Source organism: Euprymna scolopes, chromosome 10 (assembly GCF_053919585.1).
Source record: "Euprymna scolopes isolate OS-2025 chromosome 10, ASM5391958v1, whole genome shotgun sequence".
Taxonomy (NCBI): domain Eukaryota; kingdom Metazoa; phylum Mollusca; class Cephalopoda; order Sepiida; family Sepiolidae; genus Euprymna; species Euprymna scolopes.
In genome coordinates, this window is record NC_136491.1 from 96,558,019 (window position 1) to 96,582,685 (window position 24,667).

The 24,667-nt window shown below is 32.6% G+C and overlaps 1 protein-coding gene across 28 annotated transcripts in view; it reads right to left on the reverse strand.

The window, feature by feature from the left end:
* The window catches only part of LOC145286154 (uncharacterized), an 811,438-nt gene that overhangs the window by 346,961 nt on the left and 439,810 nt on the right, over nucleotides 1-24,667 (reverse strand). For all 28 annotated transcript variants that reach the window (XM_080134928.1, XM_080134927.1, XM_080134924.1 and 25 more), the window contains one exon: nucleotides 17,735-17,799. In XM_080134928.1, coding sequence (XP_079991054.1) covers nucleotides 17,735-17,799 — 65 coding nt within the window. The remainder of the gene's footprint in view (nucleotides 1-17,734; nucleotides 17,800-24,667) is intronic.

A 24,667-nucleotide genomic window follows, 5' to 3' on the forward strand; every position in this document is an offset into this window, starting at 1 on the left:
CCATAAAGATTCAACAGCAAAAGGACTCAAAAAGGATCACGATAAGAATGAATAAAATGATTAAAAAAAAAAAAACTAATTATAAACATAGCCATCAGATACAAAGATCAAAAGACTTTAGTTCCATAAAAAAAGAATGCAGCAACGCTAACAAATAAAAAGAAAAAGTAATTATAAAAAAAATTCCGATAAATTCCACATAATCTCCGAATACTGTACATCTTATATTAAATCCGAAATTGCAGATAAAAAAAAAAAGTGAACTTTTCATCCTCCTTTTGGTTATTATAATAGAAAGTCTGCAGTGATGAAATCAAATTTGTTCTTTGACTCTTTTCTATTTGGATTATTTATGGAAAATATGCTTCGTTTTGAATCGAGTTTAAATTAAATTGAAACTCTGAATATGTTGTGGCCTTACAAGACAAACACAGTTGTATGATTAGCAAAAAGTGTATCAACAAAAGTATGCTACAGAAGTACACGTCATTATTCTGGAGCCATAACTGATACTAATTACTGTCACAAAAGTTTAGATTTAACTATATTTATAGTGTCTAGGTGAGTCGATTATTCCTGAAATGGGTAGATTTAACTTATCCCACAACAGTAGAAATCAATTAAAGAAAACCAAAAAGAAAATGCCTATCACCCTTCACTACCAGAGCTATAAAATTCTTTAGGTCGCTTGCATACGTATGTGTGCATGCATATCAGAATGATACAGCAATTTGCAAAACCATGATATACCACGTTACCAGTTCATTTTTAATGTACTTGAGATATCTATGTTAAATATTGAAGATATGTCAGTTTGTAAACATTTTAAAGATTCATGGTCACCAAGAGATTGTTGTTAAGGCAAGATGTAAAATTTAGAGCCATTGTTATAATGTGGGAACAACAGAGGAAATGACACCAGATGAGATAGAATAGGTTAGGGTTAGAATAGGTGCAAAAAAATGTGAGTTTCACTTGGAAAAGCACCGTGATCAATGAAAATCAATGGTAACCGAGTGTTGAGGCCCCAAATCTGCACCCCAGTCCTTCTTCTAGTAAGATGCAGGAAATAACAACAATATCAAAAAGCCTACAAAAAATCGGTATTCCTCAAGTTGATTACCTTTGGTTATGTTATCTTGAGTCATATTTCAATTTCAGAAAAAAAATATCTACAGTCCAAAGGATCCTCAGGAACCGCATGCAAAAAAAAAAAAAAATGCTAAATATGATTTTAACTTATAAAAAAAGTTAAGTACAGTGGTTGATCATAATCGAGGGCGACCTGGATACTCTCTTTTCGTTCGCAAACAACAAAGATTATAATGCTGAGAGTTTAGTTAGGAGGGCATCTAGTACAACTGGTATGACTTGACCAGGAATTGAAGCCCAATCACTTAGCTCGTTAGCGACACCCTAATCATTATGCAATGATTTTAACTCATACTAAGTATATACTTAACGATTTTAACTCATAGTAATTATATAATTTTAACTCATACTAGTTATATACTTAACGATTTTAACTCATATGAGTTATATACTTAACGATTTTAACTCATATGAGTTATATACTTAACGATTTTAACTCATATGAGTTATATACTTTACAATTTTAACTCATATGAGTTATATACTTTACGATTTTAACTCATATGAGTTATATACTTTACGATTTTAACTCATACTAATTATATACTTAACGACTTTAACTTATGAGTTATAACTGTTTCACTTTTTCCATTGCAGAAACAAAGACAGTAGCAAAAAGTAAACAAAATGAATGATAAAATGTAATGAACTGTTAGAAGCATTACTAAAATAAAGTAATCGTAGATGTTTTAGAAATTTATCCTTCTTAATATCTTGTTACTGGTTTTTAATTTCATTCATATAGCTTTTTATAAATTTATTTTTTAACTTGTATTTTTCTTTTTTTTTCATAATTTATTTGAATAGTTTCAATTTGATAGATTGCTGCAATGTTCTATCACAAGTACTACAATTGAATGTTCTCTGATGGACTTGCTGCACTTGTGTCCCTCAACTTAAATACCATCAACCAACCAACCAACCCAACAGTCAGCAAAATCTCACACCTTCATTGTAGAGGTTCAGAAAAATTTGAAAAAAAAAATTTAATGCTCCTTCTTAATATATTCAAATATTTATTGATGGTGTTTAGTTTGGTTGTTTTGTATAGGGAACATGTTATTATTTTGCTTTGCCGAATATGAGTTTTGCAAAGAGAAAGGAAAAACAAAACAAAAGCATCAATGTTAGATGCATTTTAGGCCAGAAAGTCAATATCTTCAGACAGCCTGATTTAGTAAGCACCAAACTGATGAATAATGGTTAACGGCTAATAATTTGTTAATGTTAATTACTAAACAAGATACTTCATCTTCAAATATCAAGTAACTTAAATAGATAAAACTCCATCCCAAAATCGATCTTATAGGATTTGAATATGGTTTGGTTTTGGTTGGTATCTCCAGGCAGCCTGGTCTGGTAGCACCAGAAATTTGTATATGGGCTTGTCGATGTTATAGTCCGCAACGGTATCGATTAGGTGAATCACACACCCCTCAGCTTTATTGTGCATGAATTGAAACAATCAGATTTTCATGTTAATTTCGCAAGCAAAACCTATGAAATGAAACAGCAACTAAAAACCGAAATAATCCAATTGTTCTTATTAGATTGTCGCATTTCTATTCCATTTATATTTGAACCCACCACCACTACCACCATCACCACCTATATTGCAGCATACAGGTTTTATACATGTTCAACTTCTTAAAATATTCAGTCTAAATCAAGAAGACAATGCTTCTGACACAAAATAATTGAGGAAACAAAAACAAAAGTCAGCCATTTTGGTTTAAATGAATATGTCAGCAATATTTTCTCCTTTTTTTTTCTCATTTTATTTGTAAAGTCATTGTTTTCATTTCCGGCTAACAGAAAGAAGGCCTCTTTATGTAAAATGCACTAAGAATGGTGCCTGGCCAATAGGGTCAAATACATAATTGTACACCCCCCCAAAGAAGGAGCAAGCATTATAAATATAAATTGAGGTGCGTTTGTCTTAAAGGTCGCGTGCAAATTAGAAACAATGAAATGTTCAATAACAAATTTTAATAATTAGTTAACTGACATTCATGTTTCTGCATTTTTGAGATGAGGATCGATTATTCATATTATTTGGATTCTTCAGACTACTGTTCTCATCTTGAGTGTTATTTTCACAATGTTTCAACTGATGTAACTTCCGAGCTTCTTCAGGTGTACCTTGTGGAACTCAGGAATCTTTCTGTTTTTCTATGATCCATACAATATGAAATAATTTGCATTATCTAGATCATTCAAATTGCTATTCTCATCTATTTTTCACTATGTTTTGGTAGATGTAATCTCCAACCTTCTTCAGATGTATCTTGCCAAACTCGCATTTTTTTTTTTTTTTCCTAACTCCGGAATCTGTACAAAACAGAACCCTTCATTAAATCCACGAAGGTAGCATGCTTGCGTTCCGTCAGCCATAACTGGGTAGAAGTCCTAAGTAATTTGTAACTGTATTTTGACTTTCGCCATCAATGACGATTGAATCTTCAGCCTACAGAAAAGTGGAACTTACAACTAAATTCTACCCCCGTAGATTTACTGTTTGAAATTCCGTGCAGAACAGAAAGGTTCATGAGTTCGACAGTATATATCTGAAGAAAGTCAGAGATTACACGTCGAAACGTTGTAAAAATAACACTCACGATGAGAACAGTAGTTTGAAAAATCCAAATAATACAAACTAGCATTAGAAAATTCCACAGGGGACTCATTCATATGTAATATATTGATGTTGGCATTCTGTGGATGTTCAGTGTAAATGGAGACGCTCTGATATTATTGTAGCTCTTTTGTGAAAATACAAAACAAGCTAGCAGGGATGCCCGGCATAGCCTGGTCGTAAAATACACTTAAATATATTTTAATTCATGCATATATATCATTATGGAGTCAATTTTTTTTATTGATTTTTATATATTATTATGTTGTGATTTAAAAAAATAAAAAAAATATATCCATATGACTTGGGTGCCTCAGCTTAAATCGAAGCAACGATGACTTAGGCTGGTAATAATTAAATGACAGTCACTCGGAAAAAAAAATTTAAGCGTGACACACAAAATAACATCCACGCTATTGTATTAATATATAAATAACTGACATTTTTTTAACAAAACAAATATGGAATCTCAAAAAGAGTATTTATCATCTATAATCAGGAACGGTTTTCATATTCGGGTTATTTAATGTTGAATCTAGTAATTTTTGAAAAAAAAAAAAGAAGTTTTTATTCAAGTTATTTATATCTTAAAATATTTATTAATGGTGTTAAGATTGATTGTTTTGTAGAAAAAAATTGTTTTTGATTTTTGCAGAACATGATTGACTTTGCAAAGGGAAAGGAAACACAAAATAACAACGTTTGGTGCATTTTTAGTCAAGAAGCGAGTATCTTCGGACAGCCTGATCTGGTAGTATCAGATGGCCTAACAGGTATTACCATTCCGGGCCAAAGTGGACCTGAAAGCAGTTGTAACTAAAGGACAACTCCACATTCTTCTAATGGGCCCCCACCACTGGATGTCATACCCAGAACCTATTATACAGGGTTATTAGAATGAAAATCCTTGTTAATTAAATATACAAAATTAATTCAAAATTGATTGCTGTAAACTTATGAAAGTATCTTGGAGGAGATGACCACTTTTTATTTATTTTAAAACTAGCAAGGGGTGCCCAGCCTTGCTCAGTCATAAAATACGCTGAAATATATTTTAATTCATGCAGGTTTTGTATTTATTATTACAGAGCCAATTCTCTGTTGAATATATATATATATATATATATATATATATATATATATATATATATATATATATATATGGTACTCATTTCAAAAGTAAAAAAAGAAAAAATGACTTGGGTACCATAAGTTAGACTCGAAATCAAAACATTTAACACTACACATTCGTTCCATAAGGTTTGAGCTATTGACAGATAGATAAGAAAAAGTAGAAATGAAACCACTTCAAGCAAGGGATGAATTTCGTATGGGCAAAAGTAATAGAAAAAAAATCGTTGATTTAAAATTAATATTTCGATGTAATACGCCATCATCAGAATTTTTTTCCTTGCCATAGTGGTAAATTAAAGAATTCAATAGTAGAGAATCCGTGTGTTATTCTTCCGAACATTACAAAATATCGTTGAAGAACATTACAAAATATCACCGTTGAAGAACATTACAAAATATCACCGTTGAAGAACAATACTTGGATTCTCTGCTGTATTCTTTGATTTACCACCATGGCAAGTAAAAAAAAAAAAAAAAAAATTTGATAATGGCGTATTACATCAAAATATCAATTTTAAACCAATAAATATGTGCTTATTTTACAAAATATTGCGTTGTAATTTGGTTTATAAACGTATATCATACGTATTTCATTTGACATAATCTTTACATATTTCTTAACTCACTATCCCTCTATCTCTTCCATATATATATATATATATATATATATATATATATATATATATATATATATATATATATATCGTCGAAAAACCCTTGAACAGAGAGATATTAGCTATGTAGATATTCAAGTGTGTTTAAATGTGTATTAAACTATCATATAAATGTGAGGTGACATTGAATATCCTTGCACCCACGCTTTTATAAATTTTGATATTTATATATAGTCATGATGCACATTATATATATATATATATATATATATATATATATATATATATATATATATATATATATATATATATATATATATATTGTGCGTGTGTGTGTTATAGCTTGTCAGAACGCCCACTTTTATATTTATCGGAATCTATCCACCCCCATCCGAATAGATTTAATAAATATTTTTACAATTGCTAATTTTATTCAGAATTCTATTATGCATTTCTAAAAACTAAGAAAAATATAGATATATAAATAAATTAAAATTTACGGAGAGAGAGATGGGAGAAGTAAGAAAGAAGGACAATAAAATAATGGATACAGATAACGGTAGAGAGAGAGAGAGAGAGAGAGAGAGAGAGAGAGAGAGCAATGAAAGAAAGAGAGAAGAAATAAAAAAGTGGATGAGAATTTTAAAAAAGGAAAAGAAAAACGCAAGGATAAAAATAATAGAGAGTAGAAATCAAGAAGAAAGGAAAACAAAAAGGAGAAAAAAGAAAAAAATTAAAAAGAAACGAAAAGTAAAATAAAAGACAAAGATAAAAGGAGTAAAAAGAGAAGAAAAGGAAAAAGCAAAAATGGAAGAGAGAGAGAGAGAGAGATGAATGCAGGCAAAAAAATATATATGTTATTTCAAATAAGTTTCAATTCTTTAAAACGAATTATACAATATGTCATCCAAATGAATCAAAAAGATAAACCCAAAAAGACAATTAGAAAAATAAAACAAAGCAGAAACAAAACAAATAATGGAGTAAAATCTGCCCAATGCGTCAGCTTCATTTTCGGAAATTACACAATCTAATTATGAAATTTGTCTGCAAGATTATATTTCACATAGAATTTCACTGACACACACAACATTCAAATATCTATTAAATGGTTTCCATTCGAAACAGACAATAAAAAAAAAAAATTAAAAATAGATTAGTTCATCATCTTCAATAAATAATAATTAGAAAAGTTAATTAACATTCTTTATCGATGTTTTATTTATTGATAAACTGATGAACCGATGTAGATAAATCTTGTGTGTGTGTGTGTATGTATATATATATATATATATATATTTTTTTTTTTGTTTCATTTTTATTCAGTCTAAGTTCTCAGATCAAGGGACCCTCTCCCTGGATTAAGACTTAATCTCTCTATGAGATATATAGATATTGGAATATTCTATTAAAGTTCTCCTTTACCTCACAAACACTGAGTTAGTAAAGAATTCGAGAACATAATTTAAAAAATATGTATAAATTATAAAGAATTTTTTTAAAAATCAATAAAAATTGTTAGAAAAGTATTAAAAAAAATAAAATTTATCGAAAATTATATATATATATATATATATATATATATATATATATATATATATTACTATTTCATTTAATCACATAAATGAATATAAGAAAATATAATTTTATGCGCAAATTTTTTAGTTCAACACAGATGAAACGCGGAATATTCTGCATAGCTTAATTACTATATATATTCTCATTATACATGCATAAATCATTGGTTTTATAATTTCTATAATATATACATACTAGCAGGAGTCGTCCAGGATTGAATAATGATCAATGAATGTTTCACACTCCCAATATTTTCATTGCCATCGAAATCGGTGAAATCGTCCATTTTTAAATGAAATCAAAATTTGTGTGTGTGTATATATATATATATATATATATATATATATATAAATATATATATATATATATATATAGTAATTTATAAAATATATATGGCGATTAAGCTACACTGAATATTCTGCGTTTCATCCAACTATAGGATTCGTCAGGCTTATGCGCGAATTCTGTCGTTGCTTCTTGTTTTTATACATGTTGAGGATTACTAGTTGGCCAATCAGCTTTCTAGTATCCACCGCGCCCCTTCCTACCAGCCAATGGGCATGCATTTTATCAAACAAAGGATCTGTTTTAGAGCTAGGTTAGTGGTTTAAGGTGGCCGTTCTGCTTCTTTTTTTTTTTTTTTTTTATATACATATAAATATACCTATGTGTACACAATAATGCACATATATATATATATATATATATATACAGTGATGATCATATTTATTGGCACGGTAAAATAAAAGTTAAATTTTGTCTAATAAATTCTAAAAAAGGGATTAAATTAAAGAAAATAACAAAGTATATTATGTATTTTTAACTGGCCTTTCCGATGCAGCAATCGGATTTTAGAAAAAATAAATAACAAAGGAACAACAAACATAATTGCAAAAAACCCTTGTTCAAAATTATTGGCACGATTTATTTAATAATCAATTGTATAGCCTTTGGCCTTGATTACCTTCCTCAGTCGCTTTTCATAGTTTACAACCAAGTTGTTGCACTCTTCAGTAGTAATTTTAGCCCACTCTTCCTGACAATAATCCTCCAATTGAATAAGATTCTTAGGCTTCCTTTGCATTACCCTCAATTTTAATGTTCTCCATAAATTTTCAATTGGATTAAGGTCTGGGCTTTGTGATGGCCACTCCAAAACATTAATATGATTGTCCTCAAGCCATTTCTTAGTCAGTTTAGCCGAATGCTTTGGGTCATTATCTTGCATGAACCACCAACGACGACCAAGTGAGAGCTCTTTAGCAGAGTCTTTCAGGTTTTCATCCAATATTTTAACATAATCTTCCTTTTTTATGCTACCTGTGACCTTAACAAGTCGCCCTGGTCCAGAGGCAGCAAAGGATCCCCAAAACATCAAACTGCCTCCACCGTGCTTCACTGTGGGTATGGTGTTCTTAGGCAGGAAAGCTTCGCCAGATTTTCTGTAAATATAAGACACTTTATTATGGCCAAATAACTCTATTTTCGTTTCGTCAGTCCATAGAACACGTTTCCAGAATGCAACATCTTTATCAATATGACGTTTTGCAAAGGCTAGCCTTGCTTTCAGGTGCATAGGCTTCAATAAGGGAGTCTTTCTCGGACGACATGCTTTTAAACCAGCTCTCTTCAAAACTCTACCAACTGTATGTCGAGATACATTCACTCCAGAGGTGCTCTGTTCATCAACAATCTCCCCAACAGAGATCCTTGGGTTTTGTTTTACTTGTCGAACAATTTTCCGTTCATCTCTTGGGGAAAGAATCCTTTTTCTCCCTCTACCCTCTAAACTCATAACGTGGCCTTGCGATTTGAACTTGTTTATTATGGCTCTAACAGTGGATTTGGGAAGGTTTAGCTTCTTTGAAATCTTATCATAGCCCTCCCCATTGGTATGGCATGCTACAACAAGCTTCCTGACGTCTTCGCTGTGTTCCTTAGTTTTAACCATGGCGATTGAAAATTATAATTTAGTCACTTATAATAGTTTAAATAAATCGCTATCTAAAAATTATCTGAAAAAAATTATTCACTGAATTAGCGTTAAACAAGCATAATATGGCTATAAAAAAGTTCAGAAAGCACGTAAACCGGAAATTGATTGATATTATACTGATACTAAAAGAAAAACAAAGCCGTGCCAATAATTTTGAACAAGGGTTTTTTGCAATTATGTTTGTTGTTCCTTTGTTATTTATTTTTTCTAAAATCCGATTGCTGCATCGGAAAGGCCAGTTAAAAATCCATAATATACTTTGTTATTTTCTTTAATTTAATCCCTTTTTTAGAATTTATTAGACAAAATTTAACTTTTATTTTACCGTGCCAATAAATATGATCATCACTGTATATACACACATATGCGTGTGATCGTTTATGTATATTCATGTTTATTTAATTTATTTATTTGTTTGTTTTCTATTGTTATTGTTAGTTTTAAAGCTATTTTGTATCGCTATCCTAGAGTAAGTTTTATTTTGTGAACACAATTGTTTGCTATTTCCCGCCTACAGTTTAATAGATTTTGAGGTTCTTTAAAGTACACGATAGAAAATTTTTCATGGAGGCATAATTTACATGGGTCGTCTAAATGTCTGCATGTGGTAGCTTGTCTTATTATTTTCCATTCGACTACCGGCGAATGTCCGCTTTCTTTGAGTTCCCAGTATTTATTCGCTAGTGTTGTTTTTATACGGTGTTTTTTTATTTTTGAATGTGCTTTTGTGGTCATAGTATCGGGTTTTGAAATCTAAGGAAGTCATGCCTATGTAATATTTTTTGTTATTCGGGTTTTCTTTTTCAAATATTGTTGCTTGATAGACTACGCTTTTTGTTAGACATTTGTTTTGGACTGGGCAAAGTGTGCAGTGTCTACAATTGCATTTGTCTTGTTCGTTATTAGTATTTTTATTTATGGTATGGTTGTACTTGTCCGGGGTTGGTTTGTTATTATTATTATTATTATTATTATTATTATTATTATTATTATTTCTGCTAGTGTTGTTTTTATTTCTGTCCTGGTGTCTACTTTTTTTATTGTTTATTTTGTTGTTGTTTACATTGTTTTCATTTAGTATTTTGTTATTATGTGCCTTAATTATCATCTCTAAATTTTCGCAACAACTGTAAGATAACTTCAAGGTATTTTTATTGAAGATTTTGTGTAAGGAGTTGGTTGCGGGAAAGTGTTTTTCAATAAGATCTAGAAATTTCTTGCCAAGTTTTGTTTTTAACATTTGATTATATGGGGCTGTATACCAAATTATAGTTCTTTTTCTTCTGTTTTTAATTTTATTATAGTTGTTGGTGTTTTGTTGTTTATATTTGATATCGATATTTTTGTATCCACTGTTTTTTAGGGCTGTTTCGTAAATATTGGATGACCTGTTAAATGCATTTTCATCGCTTGAGTTATTACTGAGTCTACTTACGATCGAGTTAGGAATATGTTTTATAATTGATGGTGGGTGGTTGGACTTAGGGTTTACGTAAATTGGAGTAGCGTTATCTTTTAAGTATGGTTCATATGTGTTTTTATCTAAGTTTAACGTGACGTCCAGGAAGTTTGTTATTTTTATGTTAGCTGATATGTCCGCTTTTAGGCCTAATTTTTTCATTTCTTTGTGTATGATTTTCTTAAAGTTTTCTCCCTTGACTTTGTTGGAGTTTTTTATTATAGCTAGTCCGTCATCTCTATATAGGCCGATATCCGTAGTATCGAATATGCTTGTGAGGGTATATAGAATGAATAATCCCACAAGATCTGATGCCTCTGCAGAGTCTCTGGCACCCATCGCCAAATCGAATGAATTTTTCATTTTATTTTTTATCCATTGGTTATTGTTATTTATTAGAACTGATTTTCTACATTTTTTAATTATGTTGATTTCTTCTGAGGATATATCAGTGTATACCTCGGCAAATTCTAGGGCAATGTTAAAAAGTTCTTCGGATATCGAGGGATAAAAGTCTATGATGTCAAACTGTATGAACGTACATTTATCTTTGTTTTCTATATTTTTAAACCAGGTGATTGCTTCGGTAGTTCTGGTTTAGTTCTAGGTCCTGTTTGATTTGTTTGTTTACTCTAGAAAGTATAGTTTTGCTAATTCTACCTATTTCTGGTTTAGTTGGGTTTATCAGGCGGGTGCTGGGATTATTATTAAAGTCCCGTTTGTGGTCTTTAAGCAGAATGTATGACTCTCTAGGTTTCAATTTGCCAACTTTATCGCTAATTTTTAGTTTATCCGTAATTTGTTTACTTTCAGTATTTATTATATTTATGTAATCGCATTTGTGTGTGTCTAGTTTTTTGTAGTTTTTTGTAATGTTTTCTGTGATTAGTTTGTTATATTCTTGCTTATCTATTTTATAAAAGTTTCTTGTTTTATCTGCTTTTACAAAGATTTTATTAGAGTTGTTTATGTTTCTAACAATTTTGTGTAGTTTCCGTTGGAAATTGTTAGGTTGATTGTGGAATTCTAGGTTTTTAATTACGTTTAAAAGGTCATTTTCAAAGTTTATCAAAAGGTCTACTGTTTTCGCATTTTTAAGGGTTTTAAAACCATAGGATTCTTTTTTGTTTACGTTAGCCTGACGAATCCTATAGTTGGATGAAACGCAGAATATTCAGTGTAGCTTAATCGCCATATATATTTTATAAATTACTAACTAGCTCTACCTACGTATTGAGCACTTTTGAAGTAAATACTTAAAGTTTACGCATAAATCTATACTTTCGTATAGTAAATTTATGTGAATAAATGAAATAGTTATATATATATATATATATATATATTGCACTTATATAATTACTCACATCTTGTAAAAACGATAATATTTATTTAATGAATAATGTATTATATATCTTATGCTATGATTGTACATAATTTTTCTATCAACGTTTTAGAATTTTATGCTTGTGTGTTTGAATATTTTCAGTCTTATCTCCTTACTCATGCACCGATATGCTGCGATTCTTTTGGAAGCTCAGTACTAAAATAAGTAAGAATTAATAAATACCTTGAAACTTTGTGGAATGAGTTTTAATAACAAAAGCTCATATTCTGCTTACACACACTGATATAAGTATTTTTATATTTTGTCCGCAACGTAAAAATCATCCTTGCTCTCTCTATATAAATGTTATAATTAAATACATCTTCTGGTTTTGGAATGTTCACTATATATTTAATTTTCGACCTTCGGTCGTTGAATACTCTTAAACTGTTTATCATGCATGCCCTCTGACGTGGCATTTATAGACACTTAATTCCTCTCAATTGTTGTGTTCATTATCGGGACCTTGAGGTAAAATGCTAGCCTGTGAAGTCAAGGGTGACTGTGTGACTAGGTTCAGATCTCACGACTAACAGTAAATATTAATTCTTATACTGATGATTGCGTAAGTGTGAAACACTGGTGTCTGTATGTATGAAAATTGTTAATATTTATTAAAACATATTATTTTATTTAAAAAAAAATAAACGCTATAGTGTCTGTCGAGTGTGCCAGCTATTTCATCGACCAGACAACAGCTGATTTGAGGTAGAAACAAGTTTTAAGCGAGAGACCAGTTCTTCAGCACAGTTCAGTAAGGAAAGACTTTGAGAAAAATGCATAAAAGCAATGCAATACAGAAATGTATCAAATAAACAAAAACTGAACATAATTAAGACATAATCTCCAGAGATAATATTTTGATTGCAGAAATTCCCCTCTGAACCAAAGTACCATAGGTTTGCAACAACAGGTGCCACATACAAATTTATTATATCTAGACTATTAGCCACTATCTTATATAATTTTAGAATGTCATTTTAGACACATTTAGTTGTTATAATAAAATCCTACATTTCATTCAAGGAGCAACAACATCACAATCATCTTTAGAGGAAGTAGTTCCTATTTTTCCATCTAAATATCAAGTCCTCCTACTGACCCCAGTCATCATCAGGGGGAATTCTGCACTTTCGACAGATATGGGCTTTCACCCTTCATAAACATAACATAATCTTTCCTTTTTCTGATTCAAAAATAATAAAGTCTCTCCAGACTAATTCCACTCAATCTGATTGGCTGAACTCTGACCACTCCTATATTCCGGATTAACTGTATTTGCATGCTAAACAATTCTTTTTCTATCCTTTGCAAATGATTCAAATTTTAGTATGTTATTATAGATGATAACGAATACCAGTTGTCAAAATTTCAGCTTTTCACAGTTGTTATTCCTAACAAATATTAGGTTTTAAAATTCTGTCCCTTAGTTTTGGATGCTACTTAATATATATATAATTATTTTCATAATATATTACAATCATATTTGTGTCAGTAGGGGTTGATGAAAGTTCTATGTAATAAAATAACATGTTTGAAGGATATATAATATCTTATGGATCGATTCTCAGTATTTACTTCAATAGTATTCAATTAGCTGAATAGATTTAGGTAGTAAGTTATGAAAATATATTGTAATTAAGCTACATAGAATCTTCTGTATTTCATCTTTGTAAAGAATAATTAGGCTGAACTGCATGGAACGTGTGTTGCCTGGTTTTTGCAAACACTACGTTATCCAATCAGATTCATTGTTATTCCCACTTGCAGGTCTAGATTTTCATCAGCCAATGGCTGAGCTTCATTCAGACAAAGTTTGGTTGACTTCAATTTCCCCACCCTCTTATGTGTGTTAAAACAAGCTCAACTATTAAAATATATAAAAAGTGTGTCACCTATACAAAACAGAATAATAGAACAGCAAATAGAAGTCAGCTTAACTTTGAATGAATTGGCTGATGCAATTTTCTATCTATATAAAAGCCAAGTACGTCCAAGGATGGAGTACTGCTGCCATATCTGGGTAGGAGCTGCTAAAAACAACCTATCTTGTCTTGACAGAGTACAAAATAGACTTTGTAGCCTAGTGAGGGATGCCCTTTTCTCTTCCCTGCAACCTTTCTCCCACAGAAGGGACGTTGCGAGTCTGTCATTGTTTTATCGTTATTTCCATGGAAAGTGCTCGTCTGAGCTGCTCCACTTTCTGGTCCCCCCTCACCAATCTTTCACAAAAATCACCCGTCTAGCTGAAACCACTGTCAGCAATTTTCCCAACTCTTTATCTGTGCCTAAATCAAAACGCAGATTCCATGAACAAAGCTTCTTTCTTAGAAGTGCATGCCTGTGGAACTCACTTTTGTTTGCCTGTTTCCTACCTGACTACAACTTGGATGTCTTCAAGTCCAACATAAACAAATTCTTGATGAACCGCCCCCTTAAGTAAGATACTTTATCAGATCTCCATTACTAACGATTTCTACGATATTGTCCCATTGATTACTGTACACGCAATTACCCTTATCCCCGAGTGGCCTGCAGGCCTTGATAAGTGGTGACTTCCATGTAAAAAAATAAAATAAAAAATGAAAACAAACCCATGAACAGGAGTAACAATGAATCTGATTGGTTATCTAGCTAAACTAAACACCACATGTGTATATAAAAAAACAGGTAACACAATTTCCATGCATTTTATCCTAACAATTCTCTACAACGGATTAAATGCAAAAGATTCTGTGTAGCTTAATTGCCATATATTTCATAACTTACTACCTAACTCTACTCGTGTATTGAGTACTATTGAAGTAAATAATGAAAATCGATACACATACATACATACATATATATGAGAATAATGGAAATAGTATTCTGACAAAATAGAGAAATAAAAAGGAACAAACCAAGTTATGTGTTCATCAACGTTTCGTCTTTATTTCGAGACTTCCTCTGGATGAATGAGATAAGGAAAACAAAAAACACCAGTACAAATATTTGAAAATGTTTCACGTGCATATTAATGACCATATGACGTCATTAAAAATCTCCTTCACTTTAACAGTGCAAGCTCCCGTCCTTTTTGGAATTTCCAACATCTTTTTCCATTTCTAAAATAGAACAGCGGCACACTTTGCACATGAGATGTTTTCAAATATTTGTACTGGTGTTTTTGTTTTCTTAATCTCATTCATCCAGAGGAAGTCTCGAAATAAAGACGAAACGTTGATGAACACATAACTCGGTTTGTTCCTTTTTATTTTTATTTCTCTCTCTCTCTCTCTCTCTATATATATATATATATTAGTGTTGGGACAATTAATTGGGATCGGAATTAGAAATGTCTGTGCCTATTTTCTGATACTAAAAACGATTCTTTTAATTTTTTTATAACTTAATTTTCTATTGCTGTTACTAATGATAAAATAATAAACATTTATTAATTTTTCAGTACAAATAAAACTAAAATCTATAAAATCAACCTACCCCTAAGTTTATTTTTACCTTTGCGAAAATATATGCCCATATTACATACGGGTAACCATAATCTAAAAAACAAACAAACAAACAAACAAACAAACAACAAACAAACAAACAAACAACAACTACTACTGTTAAATATTTAGAGGTTTTAAACTGTATCGGAATTGAGAATTTCTAAAAGAATCAGTAACGTATCAGGGAAAATATTGGAATCACCACATCACTAATGTATATATGTGAGGGGCGTGCAATAAGTAATAACCCTGACCAACTTCCATAGCAGTAGAGCAACGAAACTTGGCACAGTTATTAGTCTTTCTCTACATAGGAACCACTCAGAGTTATGCATTTCTCCCATCGTTTGATACAGCTCTGGAGACCATTTTTGTAGAACACCCCACGTTGGTCCTCCAATCACGATGTGACTTCAGAAATAAAGGCTGCATCATCTGGGAAACGCTTTCCTTTCAAAAACAACTTCATGGCTGGGAAGAGGTGAAAGTCAGAGGGTGCAAGGTCAGGAGAGTTGGGAGGATGGGGTTGGGATTTCATAACCACACGCCCGTGCTTCTGATCTGGCGACATGCAAGTTGTGGACCGGAGCGTTGTCCTGCAGGAGGAGGGTACTTTTGCTGATCTTGCCCTGCCTCTTGATTTTGATAGCTTCCCTTAATTTCCTCAAAAGTGAAGCATAATAGGCTCCTGTAATTGTTGTACCCTTTGCCAGGAAATCTGTCATCACTACTCCATCCTGGTCCCAGAAGACTGTGAGCATGACCTTGCCAGCGGAAGGCTGCACCCTTGCCTTCTTTGGAGGTGGTGACTCCAAGTGCTTCCACTGCATTGACTGGACTTTGGTCTCTGGATCATAGTGATGGACCCAGGTTTCATCCTGTGTAATCAGGCTTTTGAAAAACTTTGACTCATCTTCTTGGCACATCTCCAAATTAATCTTCGAGCACTCAACGCGTTCTCGCTTCTGGAATGGTGTGAGCAACCTGGGAATCCGTCTGGCAGACACCTCATGCATATGCAAATGTCATGAATGATAGTTTCCACAGACCCTGTACTAATCTTCACATCTTGGGCTATTTGGCGAATAGTAATGCGCCGATCTTCCAAAATGGCAGCCTCAACTTGATGGACAGATGCCTCATCAATGGCAGAAGGTGGGGGGGCGACCAGGTCTGGGAGCTGTTTCCACAGACTTCCGCCCATGTTTGAATTCACGATGCCAGCGTTTTACAAGGTCATATGATGGGGCATTATCACCATAAGTTTCTTTCATTTCATCAAAAGTCTCCTGTGGTGTGCGTCCTTCCAAATACAAAAACCGGATCACTGCTCGACATTCAGCAGGCTCCATTTCACACCTAACTCAGTTCAAACACCTATAAAACAGAAACCACAATTAGTTCAGAACTGTAATTTACCACATAACCCGTAGAGATAAAATCATTGCACATGCAAAATTTCAGCTAGATCAGACAATTGGAAGTGGGTTAGGGGCATTACTTATTGCGCGCACCTCGTATATATATATATATATATATATATATATATATATATATACACATACACACACACGTCTATATACACATACATACACACATATATATATATACACATGTATATATACACATACATATACACACACATATATATACACACATGTATATATACACATACATATACACACACATGTATATATACACATACATATACACACACACATATATACACATACATATACACACATATACACACATGTATATAAACACACACATATATACATACATAAATATATGCATATACACATACATATGCACACATGCATATATATATATATATACATAAAAAATATATACACACATACACATATATACATACAAACGCATTCATACACATATATAAATTGTATGTCTATATAGGATAGACGACTAAATCCATACATGCATTCTCATAGACAATCATGCATACACATCTATGAATAAATCTTTAATAATGAAGTCATTTATATGAATTATCCAGCCATTTATTTTAATGTCTGTCCAAAGCAGGTGTAAAATGAGACAATATCAGACAAAGATTATTAATGGCAATACGGGAGATTCCAAGGTTATTTGTTTTTTTGTTTTTTTATCTGCCTGTTGTGCTCTATTTTATCCAGCCAACAACACTGGTTGTAAATCAGCTTTGGATGGGAGTGGTTGCAGCCATTTTGCTTTCACGTTAAAGACAATCATAATGGCTAATTAAATATGTGCTTCATTTTCATAGAGAACGTTACAAATTTGAGACTTACCGAAGATGAACTCCTTTCAAGTGTTTTTCTAACTCAGCACAACGGTCTGAATGGCTAGGAGGCGGCTGTAAGAAATAAAAACCATATAAAAAAAGGTTAAAACATTCATTTCTGTTGACAAAGGATCAAACGAACGACTTTCTTTGAAATGCTGATCTGCAGAATTGGTTCTGATACCATCACACTTCGAAGTATTCACTTCTTTTTTTTTTTTTTTTAAAGAGACATAAATACATAAAATCTTGACTGATACAAGAAAATCTCTGACATGTTGCCAAGATCTGAAACTCTAAACAAATGAATTTGTTTTTCTTTTGAGATAATTTATTTACATTTTTATGAAAAATAATGCCAAATAAATAAATGCTGAAGATATAAGCAGAATATAATAGTATTGGTGATTATGCTGCTTTGTTTTGTATAATCTAACACGCAGAATATTTTGTAGCAATCTAACACGCAGGATATATATATATATATATATATATATATATATATATATATATATATATATATATATATATATATATATATATATATATATAAAATCCGATCCCGCATTTTGCTAAATCCTACCTTCTGATGAGAAGGAAAGTATTTCTTCGAAACTCCGCGGATTAAGGACTATCCACTTATTTAATGTTTCCTTTTCAAATTAAATATTTTTAACTCTTTTTCAAAGTGTTTTTTAACATGTTTTATTAACCATTTGCTCTTATACACACACACACACACACACACACACACACACACACACACACACACAAAGGTAATTCCAAAAGTAAGGTCTCCTATTTTTTTAACTCAAAAACTAAAACGTTGAAGGGCTACAAAAATGGGATTCATACCATTAAAACAAGCTACCTTTTGTGCTTCAGAATTTATTTTTCTACATAGTCACCACCATTCTCAATGCACTTTTGCAAGCTCCTTTTGATGCCTTGGTTATAAAAGTCTAGAGTGCGCTTTATCACTCACATTTTTGCCACCACTTTGAAATCCACAAGCCCATCTCTTGACATTGCCGATGTCAACTGCATCAGCTTTGTAAATGTTTAACAGGCGCCTGTGAATGTTGACGGGTTCAATTTTTTTTCCTGCATAGATGAATTCAATGGCGCGTCTCTGCTACTGATACATGTCTATAACAGGGGTTGATTTCTTAAGAGTTTCAGAACGTCAATATCTGCAACAGAGAGTTGACCCCTTCAGGTCATGAATGCATAAGTTCAATGATCATAACAATGCAATTTGCAATCCCTTCTGATCTATTTGGGCGGACAAAAAAAAAAAAAAGAATGGCATTACATTTGGAACGCCCCTAGTGTGTGCGTGTATGTATATATATATATATATATATATATACATACACGCATATATATATATATATATATATAGTCTGATAAAACTTTGAGTAAAAAAAAACAATTTAAATTCCAAGAGATACTAAGTTCAACATATCGCAAACTTAGTACTGGCATAACAGCTGACAAATTTACAAATACATTTTTTTCAAGAGATTCACTATTTTATCAAGGCCCAAAGGCCATTCGAGTATAAGGGTTATTCAATGTAGGGTAGTAGTGTACTAATCGTTAATGGTCTAAATTGGGTAGAATTTGGATTATTTAAGGGGACGGCTCAACAAGAATTTATTTACATTAGACTTGAAGTCTACCATATTATAATCGGCTAGGAAGCAGGTGAACGGAACAGAGTTCCACATGCGGGCGGTTCTCGGAAAGAAGCTTTGTTTGTTCTATGTTTAGATTTAAACATGGATAGGGAGTGGAGGAAAATTGTTGATAGCGGTTGCAGCTAGTTGTGTGTTTTTTCTGAACGTTTGGCAAGAGAGACCATAGATTGAAACTCAGACAAGCACTTGCCATGAAAATAACGATAGAGCAGAGATAGCCTCACAACGACTCTTCTGCGGGGGAAGAGGTTGCAGGTAGGAGAAAAAGGCATCACTTACTAGGTTTCGAAGCCGGTTTTGAATTCTACCAAGGCAAGATAGAGCGTGCTGAGCAGCTCCTGTCCAGATGTGGCAACAGTACTCCATTTTAGCCGTCCTTGGCTCTTAAACACATAGAGGATTGCATCGACAGTGCTCTATTTCAGATCAGGAGTAAAGATTTGTCACAGAAGCTTGTTAAGATATGATGATTCCCCAAGACAAGAGCCATTCATTTCAATTGGGGCCTAATGGGGGTCAGAACGATTATGATGAAAAGGGAGAGGCTTAGTTTTAGATGCATTAAAGTTAACCAGTCACCTCCCCTCCTTCCACTCCCAATACATAAAGTGATTCGATGATATAACAGTAAACTATAAACGCGGGAGAGTTCTGACGAGTTGTCAACCTCAGTGTAATGCAATATTCGGATGTGGTGAATACTATTTGATTGGCTTTCTGTATTTGTCCGCCACCACGATGTTATATAGAAATTAATTCTCTTTTCTTCCCCGCCCCCCCCCACACACAACACCACCTTTTTTCTTTTTTTCTCTCCAATCTAGACTTCATCCCAATTAGAAATTGGCCTGCTTGTTTTCGGTTTCAACAAGCTAGAAAACAGTGAGCGGTCTATCAGTTAGAAAGGTTTGAGAGAGTCTTACTAACACCTGTTTTTACTTTTTTTTCTTCTCCCACACTACGCGAAAACGAAATTATAGTTTAATAAAAGACTATTCAGGTAAAAAAAAAAATAAATAAATAAAAAATAAAAAAAATAATAATAATAATTGTCCAATGGTTGCCATATTGCCGGGATGGAAGTGGAGACGAGTTCTTACTCTCCTATAAAGTACTCCCAAGGCATGCTAAAGGATTGAAGAGCATGCTGCAGAGTCAAAGATGAATTTGTGACTGGATTTGAGCCCTTTGAACAGCAATGATCATCACTCCCTACACTGATGACTGCATAAGCATGAAACAATATCGTCTGCAGGTAAAAGATAACTCGGTATATGAAAGATTAAAGAAAAATTATTTTTGATTGTTACCAAGTTCTTGCCGTGAATTTTTTACAAGAAAGAATCACAGATTAGAGCTCAGTCAAGCAACTTTCATGGAAATAACGATGGAATAGAGAAAGACGAGCGATGTCACTTTTCTGAGTAAAGTCTAATTGTTGGATTGGCAGGTGACTCCGGGGAAAGAGGCATTCGATGGGTTGCACACACACACACACACACACACACACACACACACACACACACACACAGATTGATTTCATTTGAGGGATGTGAGACTTTCCACCACTGTCTATTGGAATGCATAATTTGATCAGAAATATGTGAAAGAATATCGGTTGAAGATTTGAGAAAATTGGAAATATTAAACATTACAGGATAAAACAATGTTTATATAAATTGTTACAAACAGAAAGCGGGGCAGTCAGTCAGACAGAGAACAAGCTGACACATTCTTCAACGTCAACATTCACACCACTCCCATGCACCTTCACTGATGTCAAACACTCGTCATAATTGTAAATCAAAAACTGTTGCCAGTATAAAATGAAAATAAAATATTTTATAGATCAGCTGTGTTGTGTTTTACTTGCTGTCAGTGTGCATACATCGTAGACCAGTGACAAAAGTAGATTTAGCAATTATATAGACTGAAAAGCACATTTGAACGACCAAATGCAGTAAATATATAACATAATTTTGTACTCTATCATGGCAAGGAAGAGTACTGTGAGCAGTGTCACTCCAGATGTGACAGCAATACTCCATCTTAGGTTAGTTTGAAAGTCAATTTATAAGGGTTAGGCACGTCCTGTCTCAGGCCAGGTCTTTATTTATCCCTTTTTCTCTCAATTCCATTCTTATCCTATGTCTTATTCCTATGTCTTCCTAATCCCAGCCAACTAATTCTATTATCTCAACTGCTCAACATCTACTAACACCAAAACATCTATATTTTCAATATGACCAAACCAACAAAGTCTCCTGTTCTGCACATATATGCCTATATTACCCAGATTTAATCTTCCTCTCAGATGATTAGATTTCAGCCTGTGCTTACACCTCCATCATATCGTTCTCATATCATTTCTTTCCATGCAACGTGTATCATTTTTTTTTCATGCAAACACATTCTTAATCCTGACTGGTTAGGTTTCACTTTCAACTAACTCTTAACTCAAGTGTTCGATACCTTACCAACCAAAGAACTCTAATCTATTATTTCAATGTGACCAAACCAACAAAGTCTCCTGTTCTGTACACATCTCCCTGTAGTGTCCAGATATAATTTTCCTTTCGGATCATTAGATCTAAGTCTGTTTTTACATCTTTATCATATCATTTCTTTCCATGCAACACATGTCTTCAACCCTAACTGGCTATGTTTCACTTCTACAAATCATCGCAGTATATCCACATGCTTGATGGTTGGTAATACTATGCTGGTTAGTAATGACAGAATTTCCTTTGAACACACTATATAAAAGAGACTACTTGATGGTTTGCCCTCCAACCATACAAAACTTAATTGTAGCTAATAAATTCTAATCATGCTGGAATGCACATTGCAAAGCTTGGAAATTAATACGCATAGTAAGCAAACCAATAATTCAATAGACCCCTCCCTCTTCCCGACAATTTGCTTGCCAAATGACATTTCAAAAATCAATAAACCTGAAAAAATGGCAAATCATGTGCACATCAGTAATGACTTTTCAGACTGTCTGCTTTATAACTATTAGAGACAGTAAAGAATATAAAAACGGTTCTAACGTTATCATCATATCCAAGCTGTCTGGATTATCTTTACTATTATATAAAAAGGAACTGTGAGAGAGCGCGTGAGAGAGAGAGAGGGAGAGAGAGAGAAAGAGAGAGAGAGAGTTTGTTCCCTATGAACTCCTAAACGGCTGAGCCGATTTTCTGGAAATTTCACACAAATGTACTTTATCTGACTGGCAGTGCTTTTAGATAGGTTTTGTATCAGAATGTCTTTGGTAAGTATCGATAATAAAAAAAAAAAAAAAATATGATGAAAGTAGAAACAGGCGATTTTGACTAAAGTTAACGCTTTATACGGTCTAACATCACAAGTGCATTTGAGAAGCTTTATTACCGCACAAGCAGAAAGGTCCGGCATATAAAATCAACAGCAGGTTCTTTGAAATGATATTGGCGCGTTCGAAATAAATATTTCTGTTTTAGAGCACAATTGAACCATGCTACTTGACTTTTTCATTTTAAACTTTAATCATAAATAATTTTAGAAAAATAATTTTATAAAAATCAACAGTAGATTCTCTACAGTGCAAGGTAAACTGCAATGTATTGTGGACTAAATCACTGTGCGGAGGCATGTGAAGCTTCCTCCCGGTACACTGCGATGTATCCCCAGTTTGAACAGGCAATTAATTGATTTGATTGAAAAATCGGTGATTTCACCGATTTTTCAATGACAATAAGATAAAGGGCGAAACATTCGTTCATCCTCATTTGATCCTGGGCAATGTCGGGTCCCTTAGTACTTTCTAAAAATACTATTCATCATGCGATCTAACATGTCATATCTCTCTCTCTCTCTCTATATATATATATATATATATAAACACACATATTATAGAAAAATGCGAGCATGAAAAGTAATATGGTTAAGCTTAAACATGGAAAAGTAAAGGACTAGTTGTTAAAACTGAAAAAGAAAAGGATAAGATATTCTAGTAAAAAATATAATAAATTTATCACTTAAAATATTGCAGCATTAAGAACTTTTTTTTAATTCAATTCATAACATTATATAATCAATTCTTAATGCTGCAATATTTTAAATTATAAATTTATCATATTTTTTACTAGAATATCTTGTCATTTTCTTTTCGAGTTTTAACAACTAGTCATTTATTTTCCATGTTTAAGTTTAATTATATTACTTTTCATTCTCGCATTTTTCTATAATCCACGATTTTTCCAGGTTTCTAATAAATTCACTTGTTCTTTGATTTCAGTCTTATTGTTTTGCCCCCATAAACATATATGTAATAACAATGTACGGCACTCGTCTGCTTTCAATAAAATACACCCAATTATCTCCCTTTCATTCTATTTCACAAGTTACTTCTCTTTTCGCGACAGTAGTCGCTGAAGCAATGTGGTTGCTATGGAAACCAGTCATAAAAAGCATTGCTTGCGACCTTATATATTTTTATGGTTTTGAACACCAGAAAATTCATCATAACTTTTGTTTTACTGAACGAAAATTGAAATTTTTTTTTCACAATATAGCTGAGTAAATGATCTATCAAGTGTAATAATTGTTTGAAATTTAATTGAAAAATAAGCAGTGAAGCTTTAAAATAGTTCTAAATGACCAAAACTGCCACTTAACCATATATTCAAACACTACTGTACTTGAATATTATCCTGTCTTGACAAAGTTCAAAACCGACTTCAAAATCTAGTAGGTGATGCCTTTTTTCTTCCCTACAATATCTTTCCTACAGAAGAGATGTTGTGAGCCTCTCTCTTCTCTAGTGTTATTTTCATAGCAAGTGCTCGTCTGAGCTTCAATCAATGGTCCCCCTTCCCAAACTTTCATACAAAACACTTATCTAGCTACAACAACTATAAACAGTTTCCTCCACTCTCTATTTCTACTTCTAAGTCTAAATGCGAATTTCACGAACTGCCTGCCTGTGGAACTCTGTTCCACTGGCCTGCTTTTCAGCTGACTACAATAGTGTCATCTTCAAGTCCAATGTAAACAAGTTCTTGTTAAGTCCCCTCCCCCAACCTAAATAATCCATTTCTATCCCATATTCACTAACTGTTGTCTCAGTGACTACCATACACTCATTAACCATTATCTTCGAGTGGCCTTCGGGTCTTGATAAGGAATGACTCTCATAAAAAAAATAAAACAAAATAAAAAAATTAGGTATGTGTATATATTTATATATTTTT